The sequence below is a fragment of the Poecilia latipinna genome, unplaced genomic scaffold (genome assembly GCF_001443285.1).
Source record: "Poecilia latipinna isolate Pla-1442-1.1 unplaced genomic scaffold, P_latipinna-1.0 Scaffold973, whole genome shotgun sequence".
Taxonomy (NCBI): Eukaryota; Metazoa; Chordata; class Actinopteri; order Cyprinodontiformes; family Poeciliidae; genus Poecilia; species Poecilia latipinna.
Genome location: NW_015113589.1, coordinates 44,684 through 58,267, shown reverse-complemented (window position 1 = coordinate 58,267; position 13,584 = coordinate 44,684). Strand labels below are relative to the sequence as shown.

The 13,584-nt window shown below is 35.5% G+C and overlaps 2 protein-coding genes across 3 annotated transcripts in view; both read left to right on the top strand.

Annotated features, from left to right (window-relative positions):
• The first annotated feature begins 172 nt into the window (after positions 1 to 172).
• qrfp (pyroglutamylated RFamide peptide) lies at positions 173 to 2,440 on the top strand. 2 transcript variants are annotated; one of them, XM_015050059.1, is made up of 3 exons: positions 173 to 273; positions 490 to 611; positions 1,686 to 2,440. In XM_015050059.1, the coding sequence occupies exons 2-3, from the start codon at positions 513 to 515 to the stop codon at positions 2,262 to 2,264; spliced, it is 678 nt and encodes a 225-aa protein (XP_014905545.1). In that variant the 5' UTR covers positions 173 to 273; positions 490 to 512; the 3' UTR covers positions 2,265 to 2,440. The 2 variants fall into 2 exon arrangements, with proteins under 2 accessions (XP_014905545.1, XP_014905544.1); XM_015050058.1 differs by lacking the exon at positions 173 to 273 and having other exon boundaries at positions 335 to 611.
• A 2,555-nt stretch (positions 2,441 to 4,995) lies between these two features.
• Positions 4,996 to 13,584, top strand: part of LOC106958251 (H-2 class I histocompatibility antigen, L-D alpha chain-like) — a 12,734-nt gene continuing 4,145 nt past the window's right edge. Inside the window, exons 1-12 of the mRNA XM_015050047.1 lie at positions 4,996 to 5,192; positions 6,905 to 7,177; positions 7,293 to 7,583; positions 8,018 to 8,302; positions 9,093 to 9,224; positions 9,350 to 9,382; positions 10,042 to 10,074; positions 10,697 to 10,726; positions 11,259 to 11,306; positions 11,671 to 11,706; positions 11,791 to 11,826; positions 12,840 to 12,875. Of these exons, the coding sequence (XP_014905533.1) occupies positions 5,138 to 5,192; positions 6,905 to 7,177; positions 7,293 to 7,583; positions 8,018 to 8,302; positions 9,093 to 9,224; positions 9,350 to 9,382; positions 10,042 to 10,074; positions 10,697 to 10,726; positions 11,259 to 11,306; positions 11,671 to 11,706; positions 11,791 to 11,826; positions 12,840 to 12,875 (1,288 nt within the window). The 5' untranslated portion in view covers positions 4,996 to 5,137. The remainder of the gene's footprint in view (positions 5,193 to 6,904; positions 7,178 to 7,292; positions 7,584 to 8,017; positions 8,303 to 9,092; positions 9,225 to 9,349; positions 9,383 to 10,041; positions 10,075 to 10,696; positions 10,727 to 11,258; positions 11,307 to 11,670; positions 11,707 to 11,790; positions 11,827 to 12,839; positions 12,876 to 13,584) is intronic.

Sequence of the window (13,584 nt, the reverse complement as noted above, 5' to 3'; positions counted from 1 at the left end):
TACATCCAACCCTGTTTGTGATTTGTATATTTCAATTACATGCTCAACTTCCTGGTACCACAGAAACATTTCCTCTGTAACAATGTGGTTTTAGATTTTAAAAAAGGCCTTTTTTTTACAATCAGTCTTGAAGCTACCACCTGATTCACAGTTAAATTAGGCTTGTGGGTCCGCAAATATTTTGGAACATAATTGATGTTATTTTCATTCAAGCAAAGGCCTCATTTGGTTTGCGGTTTGGATTTGTCACGGGATTACTATGACATTTTTCAGGTATGTTTGTGCTATCCTATCGAAACAATGCTAATTACAAGCACAGCCATAAAAGAAATCCCGGAGACTCTCTCTAATCAGAAACATCTTAATTAATCTTTTGCATCCATTTCACCTGTTGCCAAACAAGCAGTCATAATTGGCCTCAGTGCTAACACAGGCAAATGTTGCTGAGCTAATAAGAATGAAGTTTAAGGTATTTTGTGAAAATGTTAGTGCGTCAGAGGGCGGAGCAACCAATGTGTGATGGCAGAACGGAGGACACAAGTTGGCGGTTTTTAAAAAGGTCCGAAGCAACAAATGTTACAGAAGACACAAGGTGCCTGACAGGAAACAAGGTAAGAAATATCTGATATGAGGAGAGCTTCTTGTATGTTTTGGAAATTATTTTAGTTTTTTGTATTAATAGAAAATGTGTATGTCCAGAGAAGCTACGACGTACAGCCAGAAGGCATGAGAGTTTAAATGACAAAACCTCAAATTAAGATAAAAAATAATTGGTTTCTACTAAGTTAAGAGTATCTTCTGGAATAAACAGTAAAAACTTAAGTCTGTTTGATGAACTATTTAAACCAAGTCAAACTTTTATTAGCGCTTTATATTTCATAGAGAATAACAGTGATATTTATAGTTTTATGTGAAGTGTTTTGTTATTTCAAAAGTGTACATGTCAGTTTTAAATTGAAAGACTGACTGAAATTAATGTTTACATTTAGACCAGCATCTGCAACCTTTAAACATTTTTACTCAGTTAAGCAAAATAAAATTTATCAGCCACAAATGCTACCTGACCTTTTGAAAAAATACAATTTATAACTTTTGATAAATATCAAGTACAAGAAATGCCATTTTTGAATAATCACAATTGTGGTTTTACTATTAGGTTTTAAAATAAAGAACTTTTTACAAAGAGAAAGATACATTTTCTTGTATGGAATGTAAATAGTGGCAGAAAAACTGTTTCCAACCTATTGGCAAAAACGTTTATGTAAAAAAATATGTTACAGATACTTTTAGTGTCATTCTGTTGTGGAAATTCAATGTATTTCCATGAAAGTCAGAAAAGTATCTAAAACTTGCATTTCTTACTTTAATATTTAGAGAGAGACATTGTTTTACCTGATAATTTTGCTTATAGTAACAACTATAAATTCATATTAATGATGGTTGAAAACCTTCAACACTGGCTACATACAGCTTTTATTTCTATCCAACTCAAAATTAATTAAGGAATAAAAAATAATCCAAATTTTGTTTTAAGTTTTCTACAATCTGATCGCATGCTTTCTATTTTTTACATCTTATGAATGCCTTAAATATCTTATCATAATTGAATATGTTTAAAGCAAACGAAATCTAATAAAGGATTTTAAACTCCCTGTAACATGATCATTGCTGCTCTTTTTGTCCAGATGAGACTGCCTTTCCATATCAGTGCCTCACAGGTAACCCTCCTCTTCCTCAACCTCCTCTGCCCAATCCTACACACAGTTTCCACGCATCCCCCATCATCTGCTGCTTTCTATCCCAGACAAGAGCTGGAGTCCAGCCTGTATGACCTCAGTGCTCCACTGCAGGACCCCAAAGTCCCTAAAATGTGGTCTGACTGGCTTCAAGACTCTCTGCAAACTCTTGTAGAGCCCGAGGAAGTGGGTGGTGTCTGGGAGGAAGAGCAGCTGCTGAGAGACCAGAGAGGGGACGTTATGGATCTGCCACTCTCCCCATTCGCTGCTGATAACTCTCTCGAGGCCGTGAACTATCAGGAGGGAGGAGAAGGCGAAGAAGGCTGGAAAAGAAACGACGCTCTTACATCCATGGCCGGAGGGCTTCAAGCCGTCAGCCGAGAGAAAGGAGGATTTGGTTTCCGCTTTGGGAGGAAGAGACGACTGGAAAAGAGAAGGAAGGATGGAGTGGTAATTGAAGGAGTTGGAAAACAGAGGAGGACAAGAGAAAGCAGGAAGAGAGGTTTCATAACTGAAGTGTGGGGTTAAACATGATTTCTTTTTTTATCTTTACTTTATTGTCAACAGAAAGCAGCCAGTAGCATCTAATGCATTTACACAGTGAGAAGCTGCAGGAAGCTGTTCTGTGCATTACTGCCTAGTTGTAAGAAACGAGGCAATAATGGAGATTTTTGTTTAATAAATAAACTTTTAACATTACATAATTTACATGCCTTAAAATTCATATTAACTCTTCATGAAATTGCACAAATGAAAACAAACTGTTAAGTTAACTTCCATCAGTTTTATCTGTCTCTCAAGCCTTTGACCTTTTTTATTTTACACAGGGAGAATGAACAGCAGTTCATCGACCCTTTCAAATGAAATATGAATGGTACCAGGTCAAAGCAAAAATGGCTAATTTCCACCTGTAGTACAAGTACAATTTAACAAAGGTTGTGAACTGATGTTAAACAAGAATAAAAATAACTACATATTGTTCCATTCTATACATATGCATCATGATTCACATCTCATTAAAACCAGTTAAACTACTGCTTTTCTCACTACCATCATTAGTAAGTGTAAATCTGCTTGGATGAACCAATTTAAGACGAGTGCAGCATGCTAAACTTTAGGACGCTGCACTCACCTCTTGATGGCGCCCTACTGACTAATCATTTTAGATCTCTGTGTGACAAACCTTCCCAGACTTCTTGGATCAGCAATATCATTAAGAATTTTGTAAAGTAACCATTTACCATTTTGAAGAACTGACCATTAAACTCCTCAGAGCCATTACTTTGAGAAATAATGAGATTTGGTTAAGAATAAAAATGGGCTTAATGCCGAAAATGATCAAATGTTACGTCATACAAATGGAACAGGGTGACATTCATTACAATTATCTGAAAAAATATTGCAACTGTCTTTCCTGCATTTAAGAATATAATTTTGAAATCATTCACCAACTTCTTCTATTTCCCTGTTGTTCTCATGGCCACTTCTGCAGCATTTTTCCATGAGTGAAGAGGACATTTTTTATGTGCATACATGATAATATTATATCGTAAAAAAGCAATATTTTGACTTTTAGTCTGCTTCAATAAAGAGGACATATATCCAACAGATATATTAAACATTAGAAGATTCCAGTAATTCGGCTAAAGAGTGTTAAAAAGGCAATGAATGGATGAGTAAATAAATAGAAATAAATTTGCCTTTGTCCGTTACCGCAATATCTTATTTGCTTTTCGGTTTTACATTTCCAAAACCGTCGTTACTACTTGCTTTCAGTCTTTCAGCCAAACCCATAATACTGTTATCTGCCTAGCAACTGACTACGATTTATCTGATTGGCTGAACATGAAGCCAGACACTGAGGCTGACGCAGGTCGGTTTATGGGTTTAGGTGTGTTTACTGTGCCTTAACTAGTCACTGCCAGCCCTAAAAACCGATGAGAGTAGAGAGAGATCCTGAACAAAAGCAGCTCATACCTACAGACTCGAAATTTTAATACTTTACAATTAAAGGAACAAAACAAAAGCTACCGCACATTACTCTGCACGAAGTGCAGGTATTTAATTCTGCATATAATAAAAAGTAAAAACACGATGGTTTATTTGCATTGTCAACTTCGTTGTCATTCAAAATTAATTTGAAACTCCACAAAACGTTTGAACAAAAGAGGAAGTGCCTCACCTGAAAAAAAAAACAAGCCTGATGACATACAAGAAATCCGGAAGAGTATATGTCGCGTTCACGGATCCTTGTAAATTTAGAAGTCTGCTTGTCGCACACGGGCTATTATAGAATAACCAACATTCAATCACAGAAAGCATGGAGAAACCATGATTACAGCATAGCTCAACAGACATTCATTTCGGAAAGAGCAAAAAACTGTGAAGAAGTCATAAAAACAAACTATCAAATCTGTTTCCTAAAATATTTTCACCCATTAAAATGTTAATGCACTACATTAAAAACAATTAAAAAGTCCAGATTCAACTTTGTAGTGTTTGTTCCTTACAATATTGTTTATTTCAAAAATTTATATTTAAGAAAATTTCATGAACTGGCACCGACTGATGGATAGGAGGTTTATGATGAAGATAAATTTAATCGAAACCGGCACACAAAGAAAATAATTCTGAAAAGGAAACAAATACCATTTCAAATTTTGTTTAAATTTTTTAATATTGAATTATATTTAAGAAAATGGAAGGTGTAACGTTGGTAAAATAAACACATCACAGAGATTAAAAACAAAGGTTTGAGTGTGCGGCTGAGAAATCACTGCACCCTTAAGACTGCACTACAAAGAGTAAACACAGCAATAAAAAGAAAATGAAGTAGAGTGAAATCTGATGTCTGTTTCTTCCAGATTATTCCAAATATAACATTACAAAAACATTAAAAACAAATAACTCATTAATTAAATTATTTTAATATTCCAAAATAGTCTACGTATTTGATTAGACTTTCTAAGGATCTTCAAAAGTTTTAACAAGCAAAACAAAAGCAGCTTATCTTAAAATGGTCATGGACTTCAGGAAATCTCTGAAAGACTTCAGTTAAGTTTAGGAAGACCAACAGAACATAAGCTTTATTTAACTATATGGCTTTTTTCCCCCTGTCTTTCTCGCTCTCTTTTATTTATTAATTTTTTTATTTTTTATTTTTTGCTTGTTTTGAAAATAAGGCATTTGACTACTTTTATTTTATTTTTTGCAATCAATTGCACCACGATTGGAAGTAAAAACTAAAATGTCTAAAGTCCGAGGAACCCTAAAAGCATCTCAACAGAGGAAGAAAGCCTTTCGAAGCTGAGTACAACGAGGCATCCCGGGCAAAAGAAATAACAAAAAAATCCAAAAGAAATACATTTCAGCTGAAGAACTTAACCTGATTCTGGTTCGGAATGCTTCTTCTACCGTTTGTTGTCCTTTTGGGGACAGCAGTCACGGTGTACAGCGGTAATATCCTTGTTTTTTTCTGACATGTTGACGCGGTTGTTAAAAGTGAAACTAAAAACAGATATGACGTCGTAAAAAAAAAAAAGTATTCTGTCGATAAATTTGTGTTATTTACCGAACAACTAGACCCGTTTGCTAATATTAAGTAAAATCCAATTGTTCTGTGTGGACCCAGTTTAAAATAAACCGACACCAGAACTTTTAAGGTGAATTTTGTCGCGGTAAGTCTGGCGCATATTCATCAGCACACAAAGCCGCTGCGTTCGCCGTCCTGTCCTTTTATAAGCTCTTCCCAACATATCTCAGGTATTTTTTTTGTCTGGTTCAGCACTACTGTTTTCACACTGAGGTCATTTATAACCAGTAAATCAAGTGTTCAAAGATCAATTTGAAGTATGCGGAAGACACAAGGTTAGAAAACACGTATGCGTCACTGGGGTATGTTAGCTACTTTCAAGTTATAAATATGCCAAAACAATTTAATCTGCAAGTGCATTTAAAGAACCTTGAATACATTTTAATGTAATATGTAGAATGTGAATAAAACCATAAGTCTGGGGGCAATTTATGTTCTTCAATTCACATTGAAATCAGTGGGAAGCTATTATCCAAAAAGACGAAAAGTGTGAGTCTCTGAACAAGGAGCCACTATGATCAGTGGTGAAAATAAATATCTACCCATCGGTTTGTAATGGTTCAAAATCCTGAATATTCTGCTTTGGAACAAGAAGACATCAAACAATAATAGAAAAATGCTGTTTTGAGGGGGTTGTGCAGCCAGTTGTGTAATTATAGCACTAGCGCAAATTAAGTAACTGATAGCACCTTATCTACTTCAACACACAACAAAAGGGATTTTACTAATTAAATACTTTAGTGATACACTGTTAAAATTATTTTAACCTAACTAAATGACGTTCTGTATTTAATAGATTAACATCGAAAGTCAACATGTAGACAAACAACATTGCTTAGATAACTGACATGAGGTGTGACTGTAGAACTTCCTCATTGGAAACAGACGAAAGCTGAAACAAAGTAAAGAGAAAACTAGCATTTCATGTTATAATGAATACTTTTTTTCATAGATGCGTTTGCTACTAAGCCTGTTGCCATAAATGATTAATTAATTAATCCATCAGTTTTCCGATCAATTAAAATGAACTCAGTAATTCCAATTCTGATTATTAATATTTTATGAAAGGAAATTTTGTTTAGAGCGACATCATAATCCATTTTATTTATGGTTTCAGTTGTATGTTGTTTTTTTATTTCTGTCTTATTTATTGTTTTTAGTTTATTTATTTATTTTGGATATGTAAAACACCTTCTAGTTTCAGTGTGTAGTATTCTTTACAAGGTTAAAGTAACCTGGTCTTTGAGAGGGGGAACTTGTATTATGCTTGGTACTTTAAGTTTTAACACCAAAGCTGGTAATATTTCCACATGATTGAATTTTTTCTGTCATTTGAGGGAAAACTGTAAAAGGCTTCTTAAACCCCAGTCACTTTTGCACTTTATCTAGTTTACAACTCAGTTATGGTGTGCCATAAATATTTGACAGCTTTGATACCAGTAATTGGCCCATGCCAAGTCCTAAGTGACTTTGACCAAGATATATATATATATATATATATATATATATATATATATATATACACACACTAATTTGAGGATTTTAACAATTTATTTTTCTGTCTTTTGTCTTACAGAAAAGCATTCCCTCACTTACATCTACACAGCCTTCTCCAAGCCAGTGAATCTCCCAGGGTTACATGAGTTCACTGCTATGGGTTTACTGGATAACCGGATGATTGACTACTATGACAGTGAGAACCAAGTTAAAGTTCCCAAAGAGGACTGGATGGAAAAACATCTTGAACCAGAGTACTGGGAGAAAGGCACCCAGTCCAGAAAGAGCAAGCAGCAATGGTTCAAGGTCAACATCGACATATTGATGAAACGAATGAGACAGAATAACAACGGTAGATAAATACATCCTATTTATTCTCAGAATATTTACTTGTCTAAAAACCCAACAAATATTTTTTTTCTATTCCGTAGTTTTTAACTTTTTTTTTCTCCTGTGTTTTCTTACAGACACTCATATTCTTCAGTGGATGCACGGCTGTGAGGGTGAAACTCAGCCTGATGGCTCACTGAAGTTTGTCCGTGGGATGGACATGTACAACTATGACGGAAGCGACTTTCTGTCCTTTGATGACAACAAGCAGGTTTGGGTTGCTCCAATTCATGCAGCAGAAGAAACCAAGAGGAAGTGGGATGAGGTCCAGGTGCTGAAGGAATACACCAAGGGCTACCTGGAGAAGGAGTGCATGGAATGGATGACCAAGTTTAGAGGCTTTGGGGAAGAGCAGCTTTTAAATGCCAGTATGTATGATGTTAGGTAGTTTTTCTTTTTTGCTTCTTGCAAAAATAAGTTATTCTTAGCATTCTTTTTTCAAATGCTCAGTGCCAACAATATGCTTTGTTTAGATTAACTAAAAAATAACTTATTTAACAAAATCAATCAAAAAACACAATAGTATTTACTATAAAAGGTTGTAGTAGTTGGCGTTATGCAGTTTACAATTAATGAGGCCATTTGTGTGTTAATGGCCTTAAAATTATAAAAAAAAAAAATAATGAAACTATCATTTTAAACTAGTACATACAAATTATCACATGTGATGTGTGCTTATGAATAAACATATTTTAATATTCAAATGATCTCATGAATGACAGGACACTATTATAAAAAATAAGTGTTTACATTAGTCCAATATTACGTGCTTAACAACGGACATTTGAACTTTTCTCTCCAGAGAGACCTGAAGTGCATTTGTTCACTCGTAAAGCCAAGGCGGATACTAACACAATTTTGACGTGCCTGGCTACGGGCTTCTATCCAAAAGACATCATTCTGCAGATCAAAAGAAATGGGCGTATCTTAACTAAAGAGGACGGGATTCAGACCTCTGGAGTTCTCCCAAATGAGGATGACACCTTTCAGAGAAAAGACCATGTGGAGATTTTGAAGTCTGATGCTGCCGCCTACACCTGTGAAGTCATTCATCCTGCCTCTCACATGAAGGTTGAAAAGAAATGGGGTAAATTATAATTTTTTTAAGTTTATTTTTCAATTATTATTTTTTTATAATTACGACTACACAATATACTGCAAATGTATTATTGTAATTGCACAGTATCCAAATTGAAAAGAGTGTTTCTGTTAAATGTCATTTATATGCTGAAGAACTTAATGATTAAGAAAGAATTGCTAGTCACCTAAATCTCAGTTGTCAGATTTGTTTTGGAAGAATCTTTAACATACTTTATCCTTTGACATTCTTCAGACTTTTTAACTTTACTGTTAATTTTGACATTATCACTAAAGTCTGCAACATACTGGTGACAATATAGATGTAGATTTGTTGCCCATTTTTGTGATAAAAAGATTTTAAAAAATCCATTAAACAAATGAATTTTCAAAATAAATTAACCCAAGGATAAGGTGGCAGCACATCTTATCCTTGGGTTACCACAATAAGGTGGCAGTCCAAGGAGAGTCTTGTATAAATTAGGCCTGGTAGCTTTCTTTATCTTATTTATAAAATTGGTTAACTTAGTTTTTTCTTTTAATCATTATATTTGAGTATGTCTGGTCAAATTTGGTTTGCAGCATCAAAGCCACTTGTAACTGTCAAAATATAGCCTTAGATATCCAAATCATTCTTAATGTAATTATTTGATGTTGAATTCTTACTTACTTACTTAAGTAAGAATTCAACCACTTAAGTGTTCTTTGTCAAGTTGTTCCAGCTATTTTTTTACATGTATCACACCAGTGTTTATTGTGAATTCAATATAAAAATAATAGAAAATAATTTTCTGTTATAGATCACAATTGCAACGAAGATAAACAACTTCCTTACGACATCATCATAGTGGTCGCAGTATCTATGCTGCTGTTTGTTGTTGGCGGAGTTCTTGTTTTTCTGTTTTGGTACAAAAAGATGAGATGCCCACTTCGTAAGTATATCTATATAGTGGAGTTTATAAAAATACTCTTTGCATTGGCATTAAAATCTTAGAAAAATATGTATAAAATAAGTTTAGTCATTATACCTTAAAGGTATGTATCTCTGTTTGTGCAGGCAACAGTGATGCCACCAAATCCCAAAACAATGGTAGGTGTTTGTTTTTCTTTATGTTGTTAATTGGCTTAGTTCTTTTATATGACATGTAGGCATATTATGGAAAACCAGTGGAGAAAGACTTGAGACAAAAAATATTCTGCAAAACAGGTATCTTTGTGTCTTTTATTATTGTACTGACTCAAATTATTGCACTATCCCCTTGGCATGGCTCTAACTGCTGTAGAAGCCTGTTAATCACCTATTTATTTAAATCGGGTGTGCAGCAGAAGGGAAACGCCTAATACAAGCAGGATCTTGGGACCTCTTGTGGTCTAGTGTATGTGGGCCCTTGACATTTATTCTAAACGTGATACCGATGTTATTTATACAACCAATCACAGCCCCCTTTATAATCTGGCTAGTCATTTCACACCTAGTACAGAAGATACAAGGATGTGTCAGAAATGTCATCTAAGAGGACAAATACATTTAAATACTCTAAAGAAATGTCATTAAGTACCAGTGTACCTAAGATGTAAATTAAGCATAAGTCAAGAAAATGTGAACAGTGCATTGAAATTTATAGGCTACATTTTAGTTATTTTTAGCGATGCGTTATTACCTAGCAAAAATATTTTTAAAGTATGTTATTTAAAAAAGAAATTGTAATAATTCACTCTTTATTTCTGCTAATTTCTGTTATTGTACAGGGTACAATGGTGTCAATGTAATCCAAGTCAGTTGTAAGTATCTTTATACAAATGTCCAAATACATTTTTCTGCATCCATTTATAATTGCGTAATTTGTGTGAATAATGTGAAAGTCTAAATCAGACTTTAGAAGCCAAAATGTCAATATGAATCAAAGTTATAGTCTATTATAACTAGCTTTGATTTGAAATCACTCAAAATTCAACTGAATCCCATCTTAGAGTGGCATGCTGAACTGGGGAAAAATAATATATTAAAAGAAGTTTAGTTACCATACCTGTAAATGTAATGGCGTAGTGTCTGTGTGAGTTGTAACAATGGGAAAGTTTTCCCGAGACATTTATGTTCAACATCATATTGACATCATATACTCAACCAATCCAATCCTCTTTCTAATTTGTGTAGAGATATAAATTCACTGTTACAACTGTTAAGTAAACCATAGACATTAAATAAATGTCAACTCACCAGTACATTGAAATTAGAAATTTCTTGGAGTGCAAAGCAATACATTATGTAGCTAACATGTTTACTTTAGTTGGGTACCAATGCTACTTTATGCTCATACTGCTAGTTTATGATTATTTAATAAAAATATACAAGTTTGTGAAGCAGTTCAATCTTGTTAATAAACCTGTGTCTCTGTTTGTGCAGGCTCCAATGGTCACATGACCCATAGCAATGGTAAGTGTCATTTTGTATTGTTTAATTCAATGATAATTTGTACCATTGAATATCCTGATAATTTTTTAGACTTTTATTCTAAAAATAAATTTCAGCTGTAATGAATTTATTGCGCAGTATTTTCACTGTTGCATAGTAGCAGTGAGGTCCTGGGTTCGAATCCCAGCCTGGGCCCTTTCTGGAGTTTGCAGGTTCTCCCCATTCATGTGTGGATTCTCTGTGTACTCCAGCTGTCTCTGAGTCGATAGACACACGTTTGCTTAACTGGTCACTGTAAACTGCCTTTAAATGTTAGTGTGCATGGTTGTTTGTCCTGTGTGTCTCTGTGTTTCCCTGTGATGGATTGGTGGGGTGTTGAGGGTGAACCCCACCTCTCACCCAATGACCGTTGGAGATAGGAACCATTCCCCTGCATTTCTAAAAGGACGATTGAGGGTAGACAATGCTGGGTGAATTAAAATGAAGAACAGAAGTGTTTAAAAATATTTTAACTCAATTTGATCTTCATATACCTTGGTACATCTGTCTGCAGGTACAGGCGATCACAGCACTATCATACCCCTCATGAGTGAAACTGAAGGTAAATTTATTCCCTTTAGTATATTTCATTTCATTTTACTTGTATAGCATCAATTCTGAGCATAATTTGAGTTTATATTGAAGGTGAAATATAACGTGTCCATTTCAAATCAACTTGCTTCCAATTCTGGTCAAATAAACTAAACTCTGGGCAGTTTTTCTAAAATCACAATTTGTAAAACCTACAAAAGTAAAATTGTCACATTAATTGATATAATTTTCATGAAGCTTTTGATCTAGGTTTTCCTTTGAAGATTACCTTTAAAAAAAAAAAACCCTTTTTGTTGAACAGGCTATTTTAAAGTTCATTAATATTATTTGTCCTATGTTGTAGTTATCAATCATTACAAACTATTTCTATACAGGAAACGCTGGAGGAGAGGGAGACAACAGCATCCAAGGTTGAATAATTCAATAAAGTTCATTAATATTATTTGTCCTACCTATGTTGTAGTCTTAAATCATTACAAACTATTTCTTTACAGGAAACGCTGGAGGAGAGGGAGACAACAGCAGCCAAGGTTGAATAATTCAATAACATTACCTGTTTTCTGAGATTCTACCCTATGTCTCACTATGACTTTATCTAAATGAAAGACCAAATCAAAAATATATAAAATATAAAGTTTGTAGTCAAACATTATAGCGTAAGCCTATCAAACTCTAGGGCAGTCGTTCCCAAACTTTTTCTTCTGCGCCCCCACAGTGGTTCCCAAAAATTTTCTGGGCCTCCCCTATGGATTACAAATGGCTGTCTGGTTGAAACGATGCGTGTGAGGGGGGGATTCTTAGAAACTCCCTGTCTCTAAGAACAGGTTGGGGGGGCGAAGAGGTCGACTTTTTTGGGGGCAAAATGTACGTAGCTGAACATAAACAACATCGGTAGCCTACAAGCTACTTGTTAACAAGCTTAAGGTGCTGTATTGATATTAGCTAGTCCTCTTTTAGCTAACATTACCTGCATCCAGCAGCTTTACTCAACAGTCGGTTAGTTTGGGGGAAAAACTGTGAAAAGTTCTTTGCATTTTGCTGCCATGATTCTAACACACCTGCGTAGCTCTGTACAGCAGCAGCAGGTCTCCTTCACTGCCGCACAGGTGTAAACCCAGCATAAGCGTCGTAACACTGATGTTGCGTTTAAAGGCGGCTCGGAAAACAGGTTACCACATGTTAACAACGGATTAAACAGTTTTAACTGCTGATAAAAGTGACAGAGGACACAAATATGGGAAGTGTGGAAGCCTCTACTGTATCAGATTGACATAGGAATAACAGAGAGTTGGCCATTCTAAGGTAAAAACCCAGCGCATACAGTGTGAATTTTTTTTTTTTTATTTTTTTATTTTTTTCATCCAGACGGCTTCCTGCGCCCCCCCTGCAATGGCACGGCGCCCCCCACCCCCACACACACTTTGGGAACCTCTGCTCTAGGGGAACATTCTAACCATTGTTGCAATTTAATAATAGTTAATAAAAGAAAAGGGGAAACTGACACAAATGGTGTTTCTTTCAACATTTCTCTCTCTGCTTGCAGAAAGTGGGATTTCATCTGGACAATCGGATAAAAAGAGTAAGTACCACTAAGATGCTGTTACGGCACCCTCTTTGTGAGGAGGAGGGAAGTAACGCGACAACCACAAAGATTCGACAGGGTCCAAGTGAATGTTTTAAAAAGGAGGGATTTATTGGCAACAAAAATCCCAGAAGGCTCGTACAAACTGTGGGGGAGAAAGGGACGGTTAGGTGGTGCCAAATCAAAGAAAATAAAAACAGGACCCAACTACCATCTGTGCTAAAGAAAAGAAATAGAAAACAAAAACCCTACCTACCTAATCTAACAAAAGTTTCCACCAAAACTTTACATGGGTGGCACCCACCTACTTACCTAGTGTATCTAACAGAAAAACACCTATGTGATGACATGTACAGGGTACCCCAAACTTACCTCGCCCTCTAACTCCCACCACAAACCCTCACACAAAGAGCAACAACAAGACATGTGTCAGGTAGCCAGCAGGTTGGATAGATCTCCTAAGCTCCCCAGCTGAGCTGCTTGTATAAGGCCTCCCTGGATGCTAAGTGGCCCTTGGTTGGAGAGGCTCAATCAGGGGAGATTGACACCGGCTTCCCCTACTACCTGTGAAGAGAACAAAAAATAGGGGGAGGGGAAAGAGAAACAAACAGCCTGGCAGGCATGTAACAGATCCATATTAAGTATTTACAGAAAATAACTGTACCAGCAAACCTTGATGAGAGAGAATTACTTCAGGAGTGCCCTT